The sequence below is a fragment of the Ovis aries genome, chromosome 15, assembly GCF_016772045.2.
Source record: "Ovis aries strain OAR_USU_Benz2616 breed Rambouillet chromosome 15, ARS-UI_Ramb_v3.0, whole genome shotgun sequence".
NCBI lineage: Eukaryota > Metazoa > Chordata > Mammalia > Artiodactyla > Bovidae > Ovis > Ovis aries.
In genome coordinates this window covers 49,269,507-49,294,394 of record NC_056068.1, presented here as the reverse complement: position 1 = coordinate 49,294,394, position 24,888 = coordinate 49,269,507, and the positions used below count along the sequence as shown (strand labels likewise).

At 43.6% G+C, this 24,888-nt stretch overlaps 2 protein-coding genes across 4 annotated transcripts; both read left to right on the top strand.

The window, feature by feature from the left end:
* LOC101112671 (olfactory receptor 51E1) lies at positions 1 to 23,826 on the top strand. 3 transcript variants are annotated; one of them, XM_060399989.1, is made up of 3 exons: positions 1 to 125; positions 438 to 489; positions 18,659 to 23,826. In XM_060399989.1, the coding sequence occupies exon 3, from the start codon at positions 18,701 to 18,703 to the stop codon at positions 19,652 to 19,654; it is 954 nt and encodes a 317-aa protein (XP_060255972.1). In that variant the 5' UTR covers positions 1 to 125; positions 438 to 489; positions 18,659 to 18,700; the 3' UTR covers positions 19,655 to 23,826. The 3 variants fall into 3 exon arrangements, with proteins under 3 accessions (XP_060255972.1, XP_060255971.1, XP_004016308.1); XM_060399988.1 differs by lacking the exon at positions 1 to 125 and having other exon boundaries at positions 271 to 489; XM_004016259.5 differs by lacking the exons at positions 1 to 125; positions 438 to 489 and adding an exon at positions 9,851 to 9,900.
* LOC101113096 (olfactory receptor 51D1) lies at positions 3,905 to 6,669 on the top strand. The gene has a single exon (XM_012095948.5). The coding sequence runs from the start codon at positions 3,970 to 3,972 to the stop codon at positions 4,942 to 4,944; it is 975 nt and encodes a 324-aa protein (XP_011951338.3). The 5' UTR covers positions 3,905 to 3,969; the 3' UTR covers positions 4,945 to 6,669.
* Positions 23,827 to 24,888: the final 1,062 nt, after the last annotated feature.

Here is a 24,888-nt window from a genome sequence, read left to right as displayed (position 1 = left end):
ACATTGCCTGAGGAAGCCTGCCCTTTGCTCACACAGCCTGCCAGCGCGCCCTGTTCCGGAACCCACCTTCAGGATCCCAGACCCTTTTCAGTGACCTTCCCAAAGAGGAATTCCTTCTAACCAATGTGAGGCTCATTCCAAACTTTGTCTACCCCTGTGTCAGGAAACCCCGCAGTTCTAGCTTCTCACCTTTCACTGAAACATGAGGCAAGGGGAATTAATTTACCCAGAGAAAAATATTTGTGTATGTTGGTGGTGGTGGTGGCAACTGGTAAATGAAGAAACAAATTGAGAAGCTTGGCAGGAAAGTTAAGTGGGATCCACACTGGGAAGGGCTTTGAATGCAGACTGTTGGATTCCGATTTGATCTTGAAGGCTATGGGAGTCACCTGTAACTTGCCAAACAGCAGCCTGACATATCCAGTTTTTCTGTTTAGATGTCAGCCACGTGGAAGGTGGATTGAAGAATCTGATTCTGGAAGCAGGGAGGTGAGTTCGGAAGTTCTTTTCATACTTAGAGCAGAATGAATGTTATAATGAGGTTGGGGGGGAGGGAGGACGTGTTGAATAAAAAGAAAGCTATGATAGATTACTAGGAAAAACAAAATTACAGTAAAGGGGAAAGAGCAGAGATGGGTCTAGCTTCCCTGACCAGGATGACATGAGTGACTCATTGATACTATTCAGAGGGGTCCTATTTGGGACAAAATGAGTATGAAACTCTTGGATTATCCAAGTAGAAATATGAAGAGGAAACATGTTATATGTGTTTGGATCTCAGGACAGAGGCTTAGAACAGAGTGGTCTGTGTAGAGGAAGGAAGTTGAGCTTGTTCTGTGTTCACCAGGGAGGGTAGTGAAGGAAGGAGGCTATGCCTGTGGATACCACATAGCACTGGCAGCGATGCAGACTGATTTGTCTTTTTATGTCTCTGCTGTATCTGGTTTCCATGTCACACTCCAGCTAAGCAAATCTGAGGATGACTCTCATGTGGGCCTTAAGAGAACCCACTGAAAGGCTGTTTCATTCTTTGTTAAGGGCTGGAATCTCCCTACCTCCCAGAAAACTAGAACAACTTTTCCTAAATTTCTCTGATTGAAAAAAAGAAAATCACTGGGACAGAAGAGATTTATTGTTCTTTTTAACCAGATTTCTGGACCCCTCCCCTGGAAAATCCAATTCTCTGGGTCTGGAGTAGAACCTGAGAGACAGTGTTTTCAATAACAGCTTTAGCTGATTCCATCAGTGAAGTCTGAGAAATGGTACTCAAGCTGAAACACAAACCTATCTCTTGAAATTGAATCTCAGATGGACATTCCCACCCCCAACCCTACTTCCTGCCCTGAAGTCAGTTGAGAATGGATTTTAAAAGGCAACCAGAGACTGAGCCTCAAACTCTGAACCCAGACATACCCTAACCCTAACATGCACTAGAAAGGCTGGGTTCTGGCAGGATTTGTGCACGTTTGGCAGTACTGGTTTAGAAGGGACCAAAAGCAGGATATGTGATCAGCAACATCAGCTCTGGAAATGAAGGGCTTTGCACTGTATCCTGGGTGGGCTTCACACTGAGATTAATGGGACCCTCCGGAGACACGTCTATGACAAACTAGAGAAGATAATGTTACGTGGCAGCCTGAATGGGAGGGGAGTTTAAGGGAGGACAGTTCAGTTTAGTTCAGTTGCTCAGGCATGTCCGACTCTTTGCAACCCCATGCACTGCAGCATGCCAGGCCTCCCTGTCCATCACCAACTCCCGGAGTTCACCCAAACCCATGTCCATTGAGTTGGTGATGCCATCCAAGCAGCTCATCCTCTGTTGTCCCCTTCTCCTCCTGCCCTCAATCTTTCCCAGCATCAGGGTCTTTTCAAATGAGTCAGCTCTTCGCATCAGGTGGCCAAAGTATTGGAGTTTCAGCTTCAACATCAGTCCTTCCAATGATCACACAGGACTGATCTCCTTTAGGAAGGACTGATTGGATGACCTTGCAATCCAAGAGACTCTCAAGAGTCTTCTCCAACACCACAGTTCAAAAGCATCAATTCTTCAGTGCTCAGCTTTCTTCACAGTCTAACTCTCACATCCAACATGAGTACTGGAAAAACCATAGCCTTGACTAGACAGACCTTTGCTGGCAAAGTACTATGTCTGCTTTTCAACATGCTATCTAGGTTGGTGATAACTTTTCTTCCAAGGAGTAAGCGTCTTTTAATTTCATGGCTGCAGTCACCATCTGCAGTGATTTGGGAGCCCAGAAAAATAAAGTCTGACACTGTTTCCCCATCAATTTGCCATGAAGTGATGGGACCAGATGCCATGATCTTCGTTTTCTGAATGTTGAGCTTTAAGCCAACTTTTTCACTCTCCTCTTTCACTTTCAACAAGAGGCTCTTTAGTTCTTTACTTTCTGACATTGGGGTGGTATCATCTGCATATCTGAGGTTATTGATATTTCTCCTGGCAATCTTGATTCCAGCTTGTGCTTCTTGCAGCCCAGCATTTTGCATGATGTACTCTGCATAGAAGTTAAATAAGCAGGGTGACAATATACAGCCTTGACATAATCCTTTTCCTATTTGGAACCAGTCTGTTGTTCCATGTCTAGTTCTAACTGTTGCTTCCTGACCTGCATACAGATTTCTCAAGAGGCAGGTCAGATGGTCTGGTATTCCCATCTCTTTCAGAATTTTCCACAGTTTATTGTGATCCACAGAGTTTAAGGCTTTGGCATAGTCAATAAAGCAGAAATAGATGCTTTTCTGGAACTCTCTTGCTTTTCCAATGATCCAGCGGATGTTGGCAATTTGATCTCTGGTTCCTCTGCCTTTTCTAAATCCAGCTTGAACATCTGGAAGGTCACGGTTCACGTATTGCTGAAGCCTGTCTTGGAGAATTTTGAGCATTTCTTTACTAGCGTGTGAGATGAGTACAACTGTGTGGTAGTTTGAGCATTCTTTGGCATTGCCTGTCTTTGGGATTGGAATGAAAACTGACCTTTTCCAGTCCTGTGGCCACTGCTGAATTTTCCAAATTTGCTGGCATATTGAGTGCATCACTTTCACAGCATCATCTTTTGGGATTTGAAATAGCTCAACTGGAACGCCATCACCTCCACTAGCTTTGTTTGTAGTAATGCTTCCTATGGCCCACTTTACTTCCCATTCCAGGATGTCTGGCTCTAGATGAGTGATCACACCATCATGATTATCTGGGTCGTGAAGATCTTTTTTGTACAGTTCTTTTGTGTATTCTTGCCACCTCTTCTTAATATCTTCTTTTTCTGTTAGGTCCATACATACCATTACTGTCCTTTATTGAACCCATCTTTGCATGAAATGTTCCCTTGGTATCTCTAATTTTCTTGAAGAGATCTCTGGTCTTTCCCATTCTATTGCTTTTTGCTATTTCTTTGCCTTGATGGCTGAGGAAGACTTTCTTATTTCTCCTTGCTATTCTTTGGAACTCTGCATTCAGATGCTTATATCTTTTCTTTTCTCCTTTGCTTTTCTCTTCTCTTCTTTTACAGCTTTTGTAAGGCGTTCTCAGACAGCCATTTTGCCTTTTTGCATTTCTTTTTCTTGGGGATGGTCTTGACTCCTGTCTCCTGTACAATGTCACGAATCTCCATCCATATTTCGTCAGACACTCTATCAGAACTAGTCCCTTAAATCTAAGGGAGGACAGTTACATGTGTATGTACAGCCGAGTTTCTTCGCTGCTTATCTAAAATTGTGAGAGCATTGTTAATCAGTTGTACTCGCAATACAAAATAAAAGATCTTTTAAAAATGTAAAAAAAAAAAAAGCTTTAAAGAAAAATGAGACTGAAGTTTTGGAATTAACAGGAGTACTTAGACATTCCGCTTGCAGCCCTCACTGTTTCAGTGCCCTTTCCTAAGTCCTTTCTCTCCGCTGAACCATGACTGAGCGATATTTTTCCTCTTCCCTTTCATAGACCTCGGACTTGGGATGCAGAAACCTCGGCTCTTTGTTCCTGCCATGACTGTGCCAAATGGAACTCAGGTCCACCCAGTATACTTCCTGCTGGTGGGCATCCCTGGCCTGGGACCTAACACCCACTTTTGGCTGGCTTTCCCACTGTGTTGTATGTATGCCTTGGCCACCCTGGGCAACCTGGCCATTATCCTCATCATCCGTGTGGAAAGGCGCCTGCATGAGCCCATGTACCTCTTCCTGGCCATGCTTTCCACCATTGACCTAGTTCTCTCCTCCGTCACCATGCCCAAGATGGTCAGCCTCTTCCTGACAGGTGTCCAGGAGATCGAGTTCAATGCCTGTCTGGCCCAGATGTTCCTTATCCATGCTCTGTCAGCCATGGAGTCAGCTGTCCTGCTGGCCATGGCATTTGACCGCTTTGTGGCCATCTGCCACCCACTGCGGCATGCTTCTGTACTCACAGGGCCTATGGTCGCCAAAATTGGACTAGCTGCCCTGGCCAGAGGGTTTGTACTCTTCTTCCCCCTGCCCTTCATCCTGAAGCGGCTATCGTACTGCCGAAAGCACACGGTCACACACTCCTTCTGTCTGCACCAAGATATTATGAAGCTGTCCTGTACTGACACCACGGTCAATGTGGTGTACGGGCTCTTTATCATCCTCTCGGTCATGGGCGTCGACTCCCTCTTCGTTGGCTTCTCCTATGTCCTCATCCTGAGGGCTGTGTTGGAGCTCTCCTCTCGGGGGGCAGCACTCAAAGCTTTCAACACCTGCATCTCCCATCTCTGCGCTGTGCTGGTCTTCTATTTGCCCCTCATTGGGCTCTCCGTGGTGCACAGGCTGAGTGGCCCCACTTCCCTGCTCCATGTGATTATGGCTAATATCTATCTACTGCTACCACCTGTGGTTAACCCTATAGTCTATGGGGCCAAAACCAAGGAGATTCGTTCTTGGGTCTTTCATATATTCTCACAGAATGGCAGGTGAGCAGGATTTCCTCCCCAGTGTCCTTAGTCTCTACCAAAGATGGCAGGGTTCAGGTCCCGTTGAGCACCTTGGTGACTGGAACATCCAACCCACTGGGCTCTCTGTTCCAAGTTATCTAAGTAGACCTTCAATTTCTATCTCCAGAAATGGGTCACTTCAGAAGAATCAGTTTTGACAGGACATGCTGGATCATGATCACTCTACACTCCCTTCCTATGGTGACCTCGCCTTATTTCTCTTTCCCAGCTAGAAAATACGTGTAATTTTGACATGCAAAGGCTGTAAATGATACACATCATGATTCATTCTGTTCTTGATGTATGATTTTTATTATTTTGCTCCCATGTATCCACATCAGTGAATATGTGTTAACTATAACTTCTTTCTTGGATCCCAAAGAGGTAACACAGTCATTTTTAAGGATTAATAAAGGTATTTGTGTGATGGTGATTGAAGGGAGGGGAGGGAGATGGTAGAAAGCAAAGAGACAGTTCCCATGAAGTGTTTATGTTTCTATATATATGGGGGTGTATTTATGTGGAATCTGCCAATGTCATCTATGTGGTTCTTCTGGAGATTATTTTTCCGTGAGGGTGATGTTTATCTTGGTTGCAGCTATGAGTATGTAGGTATGTTTGTGTGGCTGTATGTGATTTTAGCCTGTGTGTGTGAGTACACAGAATATGTGCCAGCTGATCTGCCTGGCAGCTGTGTCCTGTCATGTATAATATTTTGTGAATAATTCTATAATTCCACACTTCTTGTGTTTATGTGACCTCTGTTATTTGGTATATGATATGCATCTATGTGAGAATGGTTGTAGAGCATGTGTATCTAATGAGAACAGATGCCTCCTTTTCCCCTCATATTTGTAATATGTAAATGTAGAATGTAATATGCAAATGTAGAATATAATACGTAAAATGTAGAATGCATTAATAATATATAAATGGTAGGATGTAGAATGTTGCATGTTTGTAACAATGTAGACCATATAATACGCATAAGTGTGTGGAATATGTAGTGTTGGGATGGCTGTGTCTTTTGGCTTGTTTATCCTTGGGTGTATGCCTGTGATGCAAAGTATTTGTGATATGAAATCCATCTGTGTAACATATATATCTTTAGTCATATATAGGTGGAATAATATCTGAAGGATATGTGTTTGCAAATGTGTGTGTGTGCGTATGTATTGTTTGTGATTACTATGTTTTAACAATATTGCACTCATTTGTCCAATGGGTATGGATTATAAGGCACAAGAGCATGCCATAATGAACTTAGAAACTGTTAGGTCAAAAATATTCACAGGAAAGAATTATAGGTAGAAAATAATATAGGTTCATTTGAGGGAGATGAAAGAATACTGAAGTAAGACTTATAAGGTTAAAATCCCGGAAATATCATAAAATGGCATACTGTAAAACCTCTCAGGATCTCATTTCCTCTTCTGAATAATGAAGCTACAATGGCAGTGATGCGGTAAAGCTTAAATCCTATGAACCTCCTATGTAAACTGAAAAGTGTAAACATACAAGAAATGATCATACTCACGGTTATCTCATTGTACAGCTTTAGGAAACAACATCCACATCCATGGTCATGTGAATGGTGCTCCTATATTTTGCAGTGCATCACCAGTTTGGCCTCATGTGGCCATCCTGATTTACTGTTATTAATGAAAACATTATTATTTACTATCTCATAATAAATTGTTTTCACAGAGCTTCAGACAAGTTGACATTTGTTTTCCCATGCTGGTGTCTGATTTACAAGTGATATGCAAATTTACAAATGAAATTCAAAGAAAACACAACCTTGCCAAGAAGTTCCTTTAAACATGGTTGATAGCTGTATCAGGAAAAGACATTGTGGAGTGGGCATTAGAGTCAATAGAGGTTAGGATCACTAGCTTAAATATTTGGGCTCATTGCTTAGCCTACTGTACCTCAGTAATTTTGGAAATTGTAAGTGCTGTAAAAAAGGAAATATAATGTACCTCCTGTTGGGTGGTTGTGGGGGTTAAGTAGAATAACAGATGTGAAAACATATGGAAAATAGACAGTGATCAATACACATTGGTGGTAGTGGTTTTAAATAATAAAACTGATTAAATGAGGTATATTTATTTCATTTTAGGGAATATTCAAACAAGAGACTTCAGCTTTCATAAGGCCCTGCTGTGCCAAGGCCAGAAGCTAGTCTCTTATCCAGGCTACAGTGTCTTTGGTTTTAGATTAACTCATGGCCTTCTTTCTCAGGAGATCTTGGGAAATCTTGGAGTCCTCTAGAATCTCTTTATTTTGAAAAATGATGATGACTTGGATAATTGTTACTGGTTTGAAAACTTGGCTAAATGCCAGACTATATTAAGGGCTTCCCCAAGGTTCCCACAAACTGTTTCCCTTGATCATAAACTTTAAAGCTTTATTTTCCAACTGAATGTTTATCCCTCTGTCATAGAGCTTAAATAGTTTTATGATAGCTGTATGTTTATCTTCCATCAGTTCAGTTCAGTTGCTCAGTCGTGTCCAACTCTTTGCGACCCCATGAGCTGCAGTAGGCCAGGCCTCCCTGTCCATCACCAATTCCCAGAGTCCACCCAAACCCATGTCCATCGAGTCAATGATGCCATCCAACCATCTCATTCTCTGTTGTCCCCTTCTCCTCCTGCCCTCAGTCTTTCCCAGCATCAGGGTCTTTTCCAATGAGTCAACTCTTTGCATCAGGTGGCCAGAGTATTGGAGTTTCAGCTTCAGTATCAGTCCTTCCAATGAATGCCCAGGACTGATCTCCTTTAGAACTGAAATATCCTTATACATAGTTGTCTGTCTCCCTTGAGGACAAGGACTAGGCTTCTCTGTCTCCAGGGCCTGACATACTGTATGCTCAATGGCTATCTGTCTGGGACTTCTCAGAGCCTGAGTGGATTCTGGTTTACTTACTTAAGATAAACCAAATTCACTCATCCCTCTCCAAACCCCCTCCAATCCCCATCTACACTCATCTCTTGTTCCTGTCTCTATAAATTATAGTCGTTAGTTTGACTGGTTCTATTTTATAAAGTCAACAAGGTACTATCCTCACTCATTAATGATCAATTATGATCTAAAATCCACATGATATCTACAATCCAGCAGATAATATCTGGTTAATTATTCCCCACTACAGAGACAGGATCCTTCTGTATTCTCTACTCAGTGCCCTGTGAATCTTGAAGTTGTCCAATCTGGCAGGTAGGAACACTCGCTATCTGTGACCCTATGTGAACCCTGGGTGGGGATGCCATCGCTAATTTTTCCAGGTGGCTCTGTCCCCAGTCTTAAGTAGCTTGTTCACGTGCATGTAGGCTCAGTACTCGGCTGGATTTTTGCAGAGGAATCTCTACATGTCTTTAGAGTTCTCTCTCTCTCTGTAGATCTCTCACCTCCAATACCTGGTCTTCAAATTCTAGCTAGCTGGGTCTTCCTGGACTATCAGCTCTACATCTTTAACTTAAGATGTCCTCTGGACTCTGCATTCTCCTTCCCTAGACTGCAGCAGGGAACCTCCCAAGGCAGTAAGCTGGGGAGACCCCAGGTTCACTTCATTTGTTTTCCATGCCTCAGGGCTCATTGTCCTTCATTGCCTGATATCTAGTAGCTTGCAAACTTTTTTTTAATGTATGCTGTCTATTTTAGGTTCCTTCAGGTGGGATGTTACCTCATGTTATTCTCTCTTGGCCAGAAGTAGAAGTCCCTGCGGTATCTTTCACCCCTTTTCAGTCTATGGGAGTTTGAGGGAAGCAACAGAGATGGCTCCAGGGTGATAGCAATGAATGACAGGCTGCAGGTTTACAGGTACCTGGAGATCTTATAATCGCGAGTTTTGATATGGTCTGAGTTGGAATTGTCTGATTTGACATTGTCTAATTTTGCATAGCTTATATCAGATCGCCCTGTGTTGTGAATTTAAAACTTGCAGTTGTGAAATTGATCAGTAAAAACACCAGGAGAAACCAATGAAAATTCACTTTGCTTTATTAATAGATTTATTAAAAATTATTTAAATATGTAACATACTTGGTTTCTCATTCCCACTGATCTCTAACCCTCTAAAATGTTCTCTCACTATTTTTGCCCTTAAGAGAGAAACCAGATGGCATTGGTCTTATATGGCTGGAGCTGGAGGTAGGGGAGGGCTAAGGAAACCACATCCTCCTTTCTCAACAAGAAGTTCAAGGCCAGGGAATAGAAGGCAGAGGCATGGTTCCCAGGGATCCCTGTTATGAATTAGCTAGAGATGGGCCCTAGAACCTGGGGGATAAAGAAGACCCAGCCCTATAGCTTTGGGGAAAGGCAGATGGGTCCACTGGGATGGATGCAGACCCAGCAAGGACCAAGCAGGCACCACTCATGGAAGGAAGGTGGAGGCCAGAGAAAGCTTCAGGCAGGTGATGAGTTGGCACCTAATCACAGAGTCTCCCAGAAAGCATATCCTGCTTTTCCTCTGGTTGAGTTTGATGAAGCTGAGGGAGATTTGGAGAAAGCCTCTCCCAGAGACCATGGCCACACACGTGAGTTTCTCTAGATTCTCCGTACTCATTTACCCTAACTTCACATTGGGAGCTGGCAGAAATACTCCAACTGGCACAGGGCCCATCTGGGGAGGACTCTAGAGACCCCTTACCCACTACCCCTCCTTCCTCATACCCCAAACACACCTTCTCAGGACACAGCAGCCCAGAAGGACATCAGTCCCACAGTTGGCTATGAGGGGTATCTGCAGATAGGCCCTCTGGGCAGTGCCCTACCCCCCGCAGGGAGAAGCCAAAAGAGGGGAGGAGATGTGACAGAATAAATAAGCCTGACGAGGGAGGGGGCGGAGACTGAGAGGGCGGAACTACGGTGCAGCCTGCCAGATCACTGCTGGAAGGGTCCTGGAGAAAAGGGCACTGGTTCCTTCAGTGCAGTTGAGGTGAGTGTGGGAGACTGGAGGTGACTCCTGGGGTGTGGGTTTCCTGCAGCTAAGGGTCCCTCATTAGACCTGCTAAGTGAATGAGAGAGCAGGCTGAGGAGAACCAGAAGTAGGGAGTGGGGCCGGGGATGTGAAGGAGGCCCCGGACTCTAAGGATAGACGGCCTCAGCAATTTCTGTGCTCCTGTGGTAAATGGAACGTGGGTGGTGCTTGATGCTTCTTTTGCAGTTTTTAAGACATTTTCCTGTGATCAGTTTACTGGGGCACCCATCTTGAGCCTGGTGGGGATGGGGCTAAATGAAGGTAGTGGGGTTGAGAGCAAATGGGCCTGGGACCACTCTAGAGTTGGACTGGGGTTTGGTGTGTGAACAGGGCTGGTTCCACCCAGGTTGTTGGTGTGGCTGAAGCTCAGTTTATGATCAGGGTCAGATTATAGCCCTGTGTGGGGTGTGGGCTCTGAATGGGGTCTGGGCTCATGCTGTATTTTACATCAGGAGTCAGGCTGTGCTGAGTCTAGAACTTAGCACAATTCCTAGGGTTCTGATCCTGACCCAGTCCAGGTCTAGGATCAGGGTTCAGTCTTCAGCCCACTTAAAAAACTGGATTTTGTGTCTACACTGTGACTTCTCCTGCCTTGCACTCTATAGGTGCCCCTCTCCCCTCCACCACCCGCCGCCCCCCCGCCCCACCACCACACACACACATATGCACACACACTGAACCACTTGCAGCTTTTCAAACAGGGTGTGTTCTCTTTCTCTCTGGGTCTTTGCATTTGTAGAATGCACTTCTGAAAACAAATTAGATCAAGTCTATTGCTTAATTTCTCCCAAGTCACTGAGAATTAAATCAAAGCTCCTGGCCACGTCCTGCAAGTCCCTGCATGACCTGTCCCCTCCTCTCCTCTCTGACCTCATCTCCTACAACTCTGCTGTGCTCCTGATACTCTGGCCACCTTTACCTTTTTCCTCCTGTGAGTCCCCAAAGCAGACCTTTTTCTCTTGCCTCCTCTGCCTGGAGAGCTCTTTGCCTCGATCTTAGAACGGCTGGTGTTTTCTCATCACACATCTCTCAGTTGGTATGTCACCACCTCAGAGAAGCCTTCACTGACCCCCTGTCTCAAACAGGGCTGTCCTGCCCCTGTCCTTTTCTATCCCATCACTCTGTCTTATCTTCAGGGCACTTATCTTTATCTGAAATATTCTTGCTTATTTGTTTCTTTTCTATTATGGCTCTCCTAGTGCTTGAGCTCCATAGAAGCACTGATCTTTTCTATTGTATCCACTGTTTTATTTCCAGTTTTGGGCACATTGATGTGTTTTGTCTCCTAACTGAATGCTGCTGGCCCCGTGTTCCCAACCCTGCTAACTGTGACTGGCCCTGCAAGTCTTGGCTCAGATGTCATCTCCTCAGAGCCTGACAAGTTGGTGAACTATTGTCTGCTTTGTTCTGAGCCGCTTGTACTTACCCCTGCCCTAGCATTTATCATAACATGTTATGATAGCTGCATATTTGTCTCAATTTCTCTCCCCACCCCAACCCCCCCCCCCCGCCCCCCCCCCGCTCCCCCCCCCTGCCCCACGCACACTGGAAGGCTGAAACATGACTTGTTTACTCTGTGTTTTAGTATCTCTGGTGCTTAGTCTGGCATAGTCTGATATTTGAAAAAAAACAAAAAAAATGTATATTAATCAAAGTCCAAGTTCAGGCTATTCTGCTGCGTATAGATGATAATCAAAGAAGCTCTGAAGGTCTCTGATAAGGATCAAATGTGAAGGTGTGTGGGAACCTTATTGGCTCTGGTCCTATGTGGGAAGTGGAGGGGCATGGCCATGAATGCTTGGAGCTCTGACTGTGGTTGATTTTGGAGGGACAGACTGGATTGAGTGAGGAGAATGGGGATGGGAGGGAGAGTGGCAATGGGAGCCTCACTCTGCCTTTTGTGAGTCAGAAATTGTACTCTCTCATCCAGTCTCTTTATGGCCATTCTAAAAAGAATGGCCAAGGCCCTTTAAGAGTTTATCTGCATTATAAAATACCAACAAGGTATGAGGGGCAGAAAATGCAGATGACTTGGATGGATGTGATACTCTTCTAGGGTCTTCCCTGGTGGCTCAGCAGTAAAGAATATGCCTGCAATATAGGAGACACAGGTTCAATTCCTGGGTCAGGAAGATCCCTGGAGGAGGGCATGGCAACCCACTTCAGTACTCTAGCCTGGAGAATCCCATGGATAGAGAAGCCTGGTGGGCTATAGTCCATTGGGTCGCAAAGAGTCGGACATGACTGAAGTGACTTAGCATGCATGAATCATACCATTATAGTGTATGAAGAGAAGGTTCCCTCTCCATGAATTGAGTGATGAGCCCTGGTAGTCCTGCCAGTCACAGTAATATCCCTGAGGACTGCCTTCCCTCTATGGCCTGGCAGTAACAGTCAGAGGTTCCCAGGTATTCCTGGGCTTCCCTCCAAGGACATTTTCTTCCAGATGTTCCCACAGATGCTGGCAGGGGCACCAGAGGCCCCTACCCCACTGTTCTAGGCACAGAACATTCTGTGTGTTTAGGTAAGAGCAGTGATCACAAATCCCCTCTTCCATTCCCTCCTTGTCCCCCTTCCCCACTGAACCCAAGTGGGGGTAGCTGGTCAGGTGTCTTGAGTCCTAAAGAAGCCCTCTGTACTCATGGGTTTTTTAAATTTTGGATTCCTTGGAGATTAACCTTGAAATAGTCCTTAAAAATCATTCAAAAGGATACTAGGAGAGAGGCAGGGCAGTAGTTTGGCATATTGGAAAGCACATGGATATGATGCTGAGAGCTCTAATTAAGCCTCAGCATCCCTGTATGCAAAATGGGATTGACGATGTCTGCTTGACAGCTTGATGAGAGGCCTGTATTGAATGAGAAGGAAGTACTCAGTAGAGGGTAAAGATTTTTACTTTCCACTGTGGGCCCTGCCCAAGTCACAGCCAAAATTGGGGCTGACGGGCGGGAAGTGCCTAAGTCCCAGTTCAGGAGGGCCCTCTTAGTTTCTCTTCCAAGGATCTAACTGGGCCAGGTGTTCTACTTGCCAAGCCCCCTTTCTGCTTTGCCTCTGGGGCAGATTTGATTAGCTTTCAGAAGGTGCAACACAATTAAAGACAGTTAAAGGGGAAAATGTACAGGTGTTGGAATTGAACAGTCTAGGTCAAGTTTCTGTTTTACCAGTCAACTATTAAACCTTGGGAATATTTAACTTTTGGGGGGGCTTCAGTTTTCTCACCTATAATGTAGACATGATGCATAAAAGTCTTATTATGGAGAAACATTCCCAAGACTTGTTAAAATGGTGTGATTTTTCAGAGAAAATCTCAAGCATAGAGCTATCCCCTGGGGGTTTAAGGCAGTGTTCAGTTCAGTTCAGTTGCTCAGTCGTGTCTGACTCTTTGTGACCCCGTGAATCACAGCACACCAGGCCTCTGTCCATCACCAACTCCAGGAGTTCACTCAAACTCATGTCCATCAAGTCGGTAATGCCATCCAGCCATCTCATCCTCTGTCGTCCCCTTCTCCTCCTGCCCCCAATCTCTCCCCAGCATCAGGGTCTTTTCCAATGAGTCAGTGTTGGCTTTCTAAAAAAAGAAAAAGACCTTTTCTTTGTTTATTTTTCCTTGATTATGTTCTGTTTTCAAAATAGAGTGATTTAGCTCCAATTTCCTTCAGAGCCTCCAAATGTTATCTGAGTGTGTGCCATGATTCTAATTACTAACTGCTGCTCAGGCTGGCAGTCAGCTGGTAGGACTGTGGGAGACTGGGGTGCTTCAGGGCTGAGCAGTCTGAAGGGTGACACTTGGGTTGTTGGTTTGGCTCCCCCTCCAGTCCTCCATTTCTCTCTTGCTGCTGCCATCTGAGGTCCAGCCCGATTTTACCTCAGATAGCTGTCCACTTTATGCTGTTGAGGCAACTCTCTTCTGGGCCAGCTAAATCCTCTTCTCTCTGATTTCTGGTGTCTCCTCAGTTCTCAGTCTTTGCCTTTGGGAGAGATTGGCTGCTAGTTAGTGTGCGTGTGTCTATGAGGATGTGCTTGAGGTAAAGTGGAAATTAAGGTGACAAATGCGGGGGTGGGGGCAGGTGATAAAAAGTTTTTGGAAACAGACATTTTCAGAGCTCTTATTCCCCATTTTAATGCAAACGTGGAAAAAAAAAACATTTTGTACACTGTGATGCTGTTTTATGATGTCTTTTGACATTCCTGACCTCATTGATTTTGCAACAGCACAATGAGGTTATTATCATCCTCTGCATTTACTTGGACCCAGAACTTGTATTTGCAGTCCCAGGGCTCCACTCAACACATGAGTTTACCCTCTAGGTAACAGGACTGAATGTGCCAACCCATAATTTCTTCTCAGTATATTTCCTAAGACAGCGCATCTTTATCCTGGGAACTGCCCAGTTCTGCATTGTCTATCCATGTGAAATTTCTGGATGGTGTTGATATCTGGCCCTCTGGAGCACTAGAGCCTTTTTGCTGACATCTCCAGGTTGGGGGTCCTTGGTCACCCTCTCTCCTAGGTACAAACCGTGCTGCAGTCGTTGCCGAGTCCAAGCTCATTCTGCTCGTCACATGATAGGCCAATAAATCCGGGAGATGAGGTGTTGAGGCAAGTGATATGACTTTGGAAAGCTGACTGACTGAGAAAATGTCAGACTAGTATCTCAAAATAATTGTATTGTTCTGGATGCCAGGGCTTAGATACTAGGTTCTTTTATGGATCAGAGATGGGGGGAGATGAGGAAACAAAGTAAAAGATCATTTAATTCTTGCAAATGTCTCCTAGAATGGCAAGCCTTAGGCAGGGGGCTGTGTTAGTTTCACCTCCTTACAGTCATTTCACAGGTGGTATGAAATGGAGTATCTCCTGTCATATCAATAAACAAATATGCCGCAGCTATCTGTGATTCCGGCCCTCCACATGTGAATTTTTGAGCCAAGCTAGTAAGCAACAGACAAAGGACACCATTTTCCACACAAAGAACTCGAGGATGTCCCAGTCTTTCACAGGTGGGCAGGGTCAGGCTATCTACCTGTGAGTCAAACAAAGGGAGCATAGCCCAGGGCTCAGGCAGGCAGGGCTCCCTGAGGCAGGCTGTTATGAATGCCTACAAAAGGGCTTCCCTCATAGCTCAGTTGGTAAAGAATCTGCCTGTAATCCCTGGGTTGGGAAGATCCCTTGGAGAAGGACAGGGGTTGGGAAGATCCCCTGGAGAAGGAAATGGCAACCCACTCCAATATCCTTGCTTGGAGAATCCCATGGACAAAGGAGCCTGGCAGTACAGTTCATAGGGTCACAAGAGTCTGACACGACTTATCGACTAAACCACATAGTAACAGAATCGGCAAAATAGGATTTAAAGTCACAGAAGCAGGTCCAGTATGGAGTCAGATTTAACCCTTCCCAGTTAAATATGTCCATTTTGCATTTATTTAGAGTCAAGGCTTTGCTTTTGCCCTGTTCTCCATATATCCATTCTCATGCCCTCTGGATCCCTGAATGAGAAAGATCTTTTCTGTTTGATCCTAAAAATTCTTGTTCTGAACTTACAACACCCTGCTATGAATTTCCAGTTTTGATTTTTTCTCAAAAATCTCTATAGTTCAGACAATTGGCAGTTTTTCTTATCCCCTTGGCTGTGCTACCCTCATTAGACATTTACTGAGGAATTCTTGTGATAAAACTCTTTTTTATTTTCAACAAACCTTAACTAAACACAGGATTGGGTCCCTGCCATTTAGGAATTAAAAATTTAGTGACAAACAAACATAGCAATAATTCTAGTTCAGGATGGTAAATGCATGAAAAGAGATCTAAACAAAGTTCTTTGGGAGCACAGAACAGGAAACATTGAATTATACCCAAGGGGATCAAGGGGGAAGAGGTTCAGGAAAGTGCATAGGAGAGAGACAGTAAACCAGGATGTGGAAGATGCAATTTTCACTCAGTCATGTCTGACTCTTTGCAAACCCATGGACTGTAGTCTGCCAGGTTTCTCTGTCCATGGAGATTCTCCAGGCAAGAATACTGGAGTGGGTTGCCACGCCCTCCTCCAGGGGATCTTCCCAACCCAGGAACTGAATCCAGGTCTCCAGCATTGCAGGTGGATTCTTTACCGTCTGAGCCACCAGGGAAGCCCCCTTTTTTCTTACCAAGATAAAATTATCTTAAACATACCCTAGCAAAATGGGAAGAGGAGAAAGCCTATATATATAATATATATACCCCTATATAGTGTCAGTTCAGTTCAGTTCAGTTCAGTTCAGTCGCTCAGTCGTGTCTGACTCTTTGTGACTCCATGAATCACAGCACTCCAGGCCTCCCTGTCCATCACCAACTCCCAGAGTTCACTCAAACTCATGTCCATCGAGTCAGTGATGCCATCCAGCCATCTCATCCTCTGTCATCCCCTTTTCCTCCTGCCCCCAATCCCTCCCAACATCAGAGTCTTTTCTAACGAGTCAACTCTTCGCATGAGGTGGCCAAAGTACTGGAGTTTCAGCTTTAGCATCATTCCTTCCAAAGAACAGCCAGGACTGATCTTCTTTAGAATGGACTGGTTGGATCTCCTTGCAGTCCAAGGGACTCTCAAGAGTCTTCTCCAACAGCACAGTTCAAAAGCATCAATTCTTCGGTGCTCAGCTTTCTTCACAGTCCAACTCTCACATCCATACATGACCACTGGAAAAACCATAGCCTTGACAAGATGGACCTTTGTTGGCAAAGTAATGTCTCTGCTTTTGAATATGCTATCTAAGTTGATCATAACTTTTCTTCCAAGGAGTAAGCGTCTTTTAATTTCATGGCTGCAGTCACCATCTGCAGTGATTTTGGAGCCCCCCAAAATAAAGTCTGACACTGTTTCCACTGTTTCCCATCTATTTCCCATAAAGTGATGGGACCAGATGCCATGATCTTAGTTTTCTGAATGTTGAGCTTTAAGCCAACTTTTTCACTCTCCTCTTTCACTTTCATCAAGAGGTTTTTAAATACAATTTATATAATCTAATAAATAATAGGAGCATGTGAATATTCATGAATTAATGGAGGAAAGGGAAACAGGGAGAAAGTTAGTTAACTCTCTAATTGTTTCAACAGAGAGATGTGATCTGAGAAAACTCAAGTCTGATATTTCCCACTTCAGGAATCTCTACTTATATCCCTCACTTCAATAGCCATATTTGGGGATGGTGGAACCCTGGTATAGGATTGATTGTTCCTCCAGTGCTTCTAATGCCATCATCTTTCACGTTTAGTCCTCTGTGTCAGTCCCACTGTCTTCGGCCTAGTAGGTCCCCTAGAAACAGAGCGTAAATAGAAATTCTTATTTAAAGGACATATTGTCACGAGAAGATGAGTAAGGGAAATAGGATAGGGCAGGAAAAGAAAATAATGTGAGGCTGTGGTTTCAACTGGAGACCAGCTACAGGTTTGGTTCCTCAGGAAGCTTTGGAGCACACATTGCCTCCAGGTTTGGTCCCACCTGGAGTCAAGGAGGCTGGCCTTGTGTACCATTGTCTCAGGCACTCATTGCCTGACATCTAGATCACTCTAGATCTGCCCTGGTGGGGATAACATGACTTTCTGGGTGAAGTGCCTCTCATTTGGTAAATAAAAATTTTCTGTAAAAAGGAAGAATTCTGACTGTCTTACTCAACATCCACTGCAGAAGGGGTATAGATGCATTGGCTTGGTGAAGGGGATCTGAGTGGGACACCTATGGCATTCATTGTGGTCATTGCTCCTTTAATGATATAAACTGGGCAGTCTGAACAAGTGTAAGATTTTGGGTGAACATTTAAGCAAGAGTAAAAATGTAGAGTTAGAGTTCAGGATGAGTTTAGTGTATCTTTTTTTTTTTTTAATTGAATTAAGGGTTACCATAATAAAATAGGTATTATTAAGTTTTATATTAAGTTTTAAATAGCTACAAGAGTTAAGTCTTTATTGTTTAGTTGCTAAGTCGTGTCTAACTCTTTCATGACCCCATGGACTGGAGCTGTCCATGGGATTTCCCAAGCAAAAATACTGGAGGGGATTGCTGTTTCCTTCTCCAGGGGATCTTTCCAACCCAGGGATCAAACCCACATCTCCTGCATTGGCAGGTGGATTCTTTACCATTGAGACACCTGGGAAGGCCATTATTAAGTTTTACATTGTTTTATATAGCTACTGGAGTGAAGTCTTAGGTTAATGCTAAAGTTAGGGTTAAGGCTAGAATTGGAGAGGTCATTAGAATTAGTGATAAGGTTATATTTCAGTGTTAGTCTGTGTTACTAGAGTATTGCTACATTGGACCGTGATTAGTCTTAAAGATAGTCTAATGATAGAATTACAGTAGGTATTAAAGATAGGGGAGCACAGAGTAGTTAGGATAGAAGCAATGGGAGTTTTTATCATCTATGTCTGATATGAACTAGTCAACTATCTCTTCTTGGTGAACTACATGATTTAAAACACTTAGACTTTTTGCTTCAGTATTTTATTTGTTTTCCGAATTCACTTTGAGGTGAGGCTAGTGAGTAAGACTGGGTGAATGCCCATTTGGGCCTTGAGTTATGAAGGATAGTTAGGTTGAATTTAGAATAGAATCAGAGTTTGGATAGGCAATGAAATTAGAGTTCTTATCAGAGAATAGGGCATGGAACAGGGAGGGTGGCGGTGGGGAGGAAAATGACAGGAAAATCTTAGAGGATCTGACAATGGCTTCTCTTTGTATTCCAGCCTCTACGTGCCTGGCAGTGGTTGCAGCTCAGCTTCTTCACAATGGTGGGTCCCAATGGCAACGAATCCAGTGCCACATATTTCATCCTAATAGGCCTGCCAGGCTTGGAAGAAGCTCAGTTCTGGCTGGCCTTCCCATTGTGTTCCCTCTACCTTATTGCTGTGCTAGGTAACTTGACAATCATCTACATTGTGCGGACGGAGCACAGTCTACATGAACCCATGTACATCTTTCTTTGCATGCTTTCTGGCCTTGATGTTCTCATCTCCACCTCATCCATGCCCAAAATGATGGCCATCTTCTGGTTCAACTCCACTACCATACAGTTTGACGCTTGTCTGTTACAGATGTTTGCCATCCACTCTTTATCTGGCATGGAGTCCACAGTGCTGCTGGCCATGGCCTTTGACCGCTATGTGGCCATCTGCCACCCCCTACGCCATGCCACTGTGCTAACATTGCCTCGTGTAACCAAGATTGGCATGGCTGCTGTGGTGCGGGGCGTTGCGCTTATGGCACCCCTGCCTGTCTTCATCAAAAGGCTACCCTTCTGCCGCTCCAATATCCTTTCCCATTCCTACTGCCTGCACCAAGATGTCATGAAGCTGGCCTGTGCTGACATCCATGTCAATATCATCTATGGCCTCATCGTCATCATCTCGGCCATTGGCCTGGACTCACTTCTCATCTCTTTGTCATATCTGCTTATCCTCAAGACTGTGTTGGGCCTGACACGTGAAGCCCAGGCAAAAGCATTTGGTACATGTGTCTCTCATGTGTGTGCTGTTTTTATATTCTATGTACCGTTCATTGGATTGTCTATGGTGCACCGGTTTGGCAAGCGGCAGGACTCTCTCCTGCCCGTCATCCTGGCCAACACCTACCTGCTTGTTCCTCCCGTGCTCAACCCTATTGTCTACGGAGTGAAGACAAAGGAGATCCGACAGCGCATCCTTCGTCTTTTTCATGTGACCACCCACACTTTGGATCCCTAAGGGATCAAATTTCTTTTTCGTGCAAAGTCTTTCAGTTCAGATTTTAATATCAACATTTTGGAAGACAGTATTATGGAAAAAATTGTTAATAAAAACACAACTGATCCTTCAAAGATGAAACTGGTTGGAGGATTTCCATGTGTGTAGGGGCAGCAGAACTGTATATTCCCAATCCTTATTTTTCAATATTATTTTTCCCTTTAGTTCTTTGGGGTAGTTGTGGTTGTTACTTCCCATTTGGTTGGAATTCAGTTCAATTCTCAAGTCCAAACCATTCAGATAATTGCTTGCACTGATAGTTCACAGCATTCTGAGATAAGGGTGATATTTCTAAAGGATATTTACGAAAGGTTTGAGTGTGACAAAAATTAAATACAAGAACATAATACAATTAGATAATTTGGCTTAAAACTGACTTCCTCTTCAGAATCCCCTACCATTTGGATCTTAGGAAAGGAGACAAACCTGGATTTCCCTCTTCAAGGTGACCTCCACAGAGAAAACATGATTTCTCTTTTTTTCTGACTACCATTCCTTAAGAAGAGTATTGAAAGTAAATTCACAGAAGATTACATTTATCCACATTAATGAAAGATGATACTGTATCTGAGAATTTTCATAGACTCTGGACAGTTTTCCTTATTTTCCAATTTTCTTATCAACCTTTTGATTTTGGTAGGAATATGATTAGTGTCCCTATTGTACTAATGGGGGAACTGATGGTCAATGAGATCACACAGGCTTAAAACATCTTTTGATGCCCAATCCCATCTTTGAGGAGGGGCTGTTAGACTAGTGGGGTAGTAAGTCCGACATTCTAGAGTCTCGAATTCTCGAATTTTCTGTATTTAAGTTCCTTTCTTGTTCAGTATTGTATTTAGGAATTTCCTGTTAATGTTGTTGATGGCTTTAATTTCAAAGGTTCCCAGCCTATTTGCCATTGTATTTACATTGTAGCAACAGGAATATGTTTGGGTAATTCCCAAACAGTGGCTATTTCGGGTAATAGTATGATTAGTAGTTGGGGCATTCACTGGATATCTGGAGAGACACTTTATAGAGAGGTGCAGCTGAGAAAACTTAGAAGCTCATGGCAGAAAGGGCAGGGCTGGTACCATAGACCAGGGAGTCAAGAGCACAAAGCATTGTGAGACTGAGTAGGGTCAGTGGCCCAGGTGACCAGCAAGGAAGAAAAGCTAAGGCAAGCATAGGGCCACAGAAAGTGAATAGAACATACAAGTGGAACATGTGTTCCCAGGGTTCTGAGGTACCCTGCTGGGGACACCCACAGCATCAATGTGCCATGGGTTTGATTGGGGAATTAAGATGGGGAATTAAGATTGGGGAATTAATTGGGGAATGGGGAATTAAGATCCCACATATTGTGTCATGCAATACAGACTTTTTTTTTTTAAGACTGTATCCCTGATAGCTGTATTTAGCATAAGTATGGTTCCAAAGGCCCACCCAGGAGCCCCACAAGCCAAGTATAGCACTTCCAGAAGGAAGCCAAATGGGAAGAATGTGTGTGGGCATTGCAGGGGTGCGGGAGGAATGAATGGAGCAGGAATGAGATCTCCACCCACAGGGGAGTGCTAGGCAGACCTAAGGGGAGATAGGTAATGTGAGAAGCAGGTAGGAGAGTAGAGAGCATGGCACATGGCTGGCCAGACTTTTCTGGCCATAGCCAGAAGCACAGGACTACTCAGTAGAAAAGATATCAAGAGAGCATATCCAATTTCTTGCACTGGAATCCAGAAGACGAGAATTGTGAGCAGTATGGAATCTGCTGTGCCCGGTGAGTGGTGACCAGCATATCGAGGTATATAAACTAGTCAGTGCCAGCTAGGGCCACTCTGAACTGTATGGAGGATCATCCCAGTCCCCAGTAGTGCCCTGACACTGAGACTGAAAGAAAGAAACAGAATGAGAGAGAAGAGAAAGACTTTTTCTTATTAGGAAAGCAGTATATGATCACAGTAAACAAAAATCTTAGACATTCTGAAAATATAACAGAAATAAAAATGTAATAAAAACCTCCAGTAAACTTGTCACCCTAAAGAAAAAAAAAAGTACTGCTGGCATTTTGGTGCTTATTCTTTCAGATTTCTAATAAGTGTTTGTATACATGCTTCTGTATGATGAATGTGGGTATCTGTTTCGTAGTTGAAATCCCAAAGAGTCATAGACAAATGAGTAAAAAGAGACAAATCAGAAAGACACATTTTTTACTTTTATTTCTGGGGATGCAGCTATTATCTTAGATTTCAAAAGAGATTGCAAGTGTATAGTAGTTAATATGCTCAGGACAAAGTTTCATGGTTTTGATCCTAAGTGGATTAACCATTTGTTGAATGTAAACCCACATGCACACACATCAACACTTCCACTACCTTCCTTCCTGTGTTTCTCAATAAGTACTAAATGCCAGATTTAGGGACAAAACTATATCTGGTCATTTACTTCAGTACTTACTGGGTCATCTGGAGGGCCCAGAGGTAAGAACTAGGATGAAAAGAGAGGCTGCCTTTTTTAGGAGAGTTGACTGGAAATTAGAGGTTTCCTGGGTAGTTTTAATAGTAAAGAATCTGCCTGCAATGCGGGAGACCTGGGTTTGATCCCTGGGTTGGGAAGATCCCTGAGGAAGGGAAAGGCAACCCATTCCAATATTCTTGCCTGGGAAAACCCACAGGCAGAGGAGTCTGGTAGGCAACAATTCATGGGGTCTCAAAGAGTTAAACAAGACTCAGCAACTAACACTTTCACTTTTCAAAGAACTTTATCATGTACATTTTACCTGGACATCTTGTTTTGGCCCCATTCCCCATTTCCTTTGTTTAGATATTCTTGTCTCTGGCCTCACCATTGCAGCTAATTGGCCCTTTTCTGGGTCCTAGAAAAGTTAGAATAACATGAAATTTCAGTCTTTAAGTCACTTACTCTTTTTTTTTTTTTTAGGTTTTCCCTAGAAATGATTCATAAACGTGTCTTGTGTTCCCAGTTATGACCACCAGCTCTCTAGTCCAGATACTCCCCTGCTGCTTGTCATTGTCAAAACCAATTGTCATTGTCAAAACCTTCACACTGGTCTCCTTGCTTTGAATATCATTTGCACCAGTCCTAAATCCCACAAAGCTGGTATGAGTTTTTTTTCCAAACACACCTCTGATTAACTTCCCTGCTTAAAATCCATCAAAGATCTTTTGTTACTTCCCATAAAAATTTTTACTTCTCAGAAAGACAGTAGGCTACACCTTTCCCTTTAATACCTGTTCCTGTCTTATTTTTCCAGTATAACATTTATAATTCTTCCACACAACATAGTATTCAGCTACTTGGTGTCTCTGATTGATTTCATGCATTTTTAAAGCCTTTGTTTCACTCTGTTGCATTGTATGAACTGATCTTTTGCCTTTTTTTTCTTTTTAATAACTCCTTGTAAAATGAAGTTATTCATGATTTGTCAGGCCAGAAGAAGTATTCTCTCTTCAGTGTGCTCTGACTTCTTGAAGATTTTTAGAACTGGACCATTTTCAGTTCAGAAAAGCTCGAATGAGATCGCTGAGTTGTATCTGTTTAAGATAATAACGTATCTTATATCACTCTTTTAATTAAGTTGAGAAGATTCCCTTGTATGCAATGGACATACATGTGGAGGGCCATTCTCTTCCACAATGGCTGGCCTTCTTGACATAGGCAGATCTGAACCTGGGAAAGGGATATATGATAACATTGGTTTAGGCTTTCAGGGTTGATGTTCATTGTTTATCTCTTAAGCAAAGTACTTTCAAAGTACTTCATGTCCATTCCCCTGGAATCTCATAGTTTTTGTTATCCTAGATTTGATCCAAAGAATATGAAGCTGAAGCAGAACCAGATTGTAATCTGCTATTCCTAAGGAAGCCAACAAGGATGTAGAGTTCTTCACTCTAACACACTTCAAGAAGAAGGGGGTGAAGACTTGGTTGGAAATCTGAAATGGGGTTATAGGAGAGGATGCAACTGTCAGTGTCAGACTTCACCATGGAATCTGTCAGGCAAGCGAGCCTCTTGGAGAAAAAGACACTCCTGAGAGGGGTTACAGGAAGAGTTAGTGCTTAGGCAGGTGGCACCATATCACATGATTAACACATTTATTCACTTGTTCAATAAAAATTTATGAAAAAATTAAAGATGACTTTTTCATGTTGTTTTTTCCTTTATATTTTCCTCCTCCTTAATTCATACTTTGCCTAGAAAAACCCTATACAGTTTCCAAGATGAAATAAAAAGCCTTCTCCCCTTTGTGGAGGTTTGTCTGATCTTCCTAGGAAAGATCTAGCATGTATGGATTTATTGTTCTTGTGATCTCTTGCACTAAATTTTATTATGGTATGTTTAAATCTATACTCTGATTGTGTATTTACATACCTTTATCCTGTGAACTCCTAGAAAGAAAGGACCATGATTAAAACATTTCTTAGCCTTTGCTCCCCAGCACTGCTTCTGGTACAAAGTAAATGGCGAATGTCCATTTGTATCATGAAGCCTCATTGTCATCCCACTGCATGAGCACAGGCTAGGAATTGTCAGTGCTTGGTGAGGGTAGCAGGATCCTATGAGGCTACAGAAAGCATCTTTTGTGGTATCCAGACTCTGTTCAGTTCAGTTCAGTTGCTCAGTCATGTCTGACTCTTTGCAACCCCATGAATCACAGCACGCCAGGCCTCCCTGTCCATCACCAACTCCCAGAGTTCACTCAAACTCATGTCCATCAAGGCAGTGATGCCATCTAGCCATCTCATCCTCTGTCGTCCCCTTCTCCTCCTGCCCCCAATCCCTCCCAACATCAGTCTTTTCCAATGAGTCAACTCTTCACATGGGGTGGCCAAAATACTGGAGTTTCAGCTTTAGCATCATTCCTTCCAAAGAAATCCCAGGACTGATCTCCTTTAGAATGGACTGGTTGGATCTCCTTGCAGTCCAAGGGACTCTCAAGAGTCTTCTCCAACACCACAGTTCAAAAGCATCAATTCTTCTGCGCTCAGCTTTCTTCACAGTCCAACTCTCACATCCATACATGACCACTGGAAAAACCGTAGCCTTGACTAGACGGACTTTGTTGGCAAAGTAATGTCTCTGCTTTTCAGTATGCTATCTAAGTTGGTCATAACTTTTCTTCCAAGGAGTAAGCGTCTTTTGATTTCATGGCTGCAGTCACCATCTGCAGTGATTTTGGAGCCCCAACAAATAAA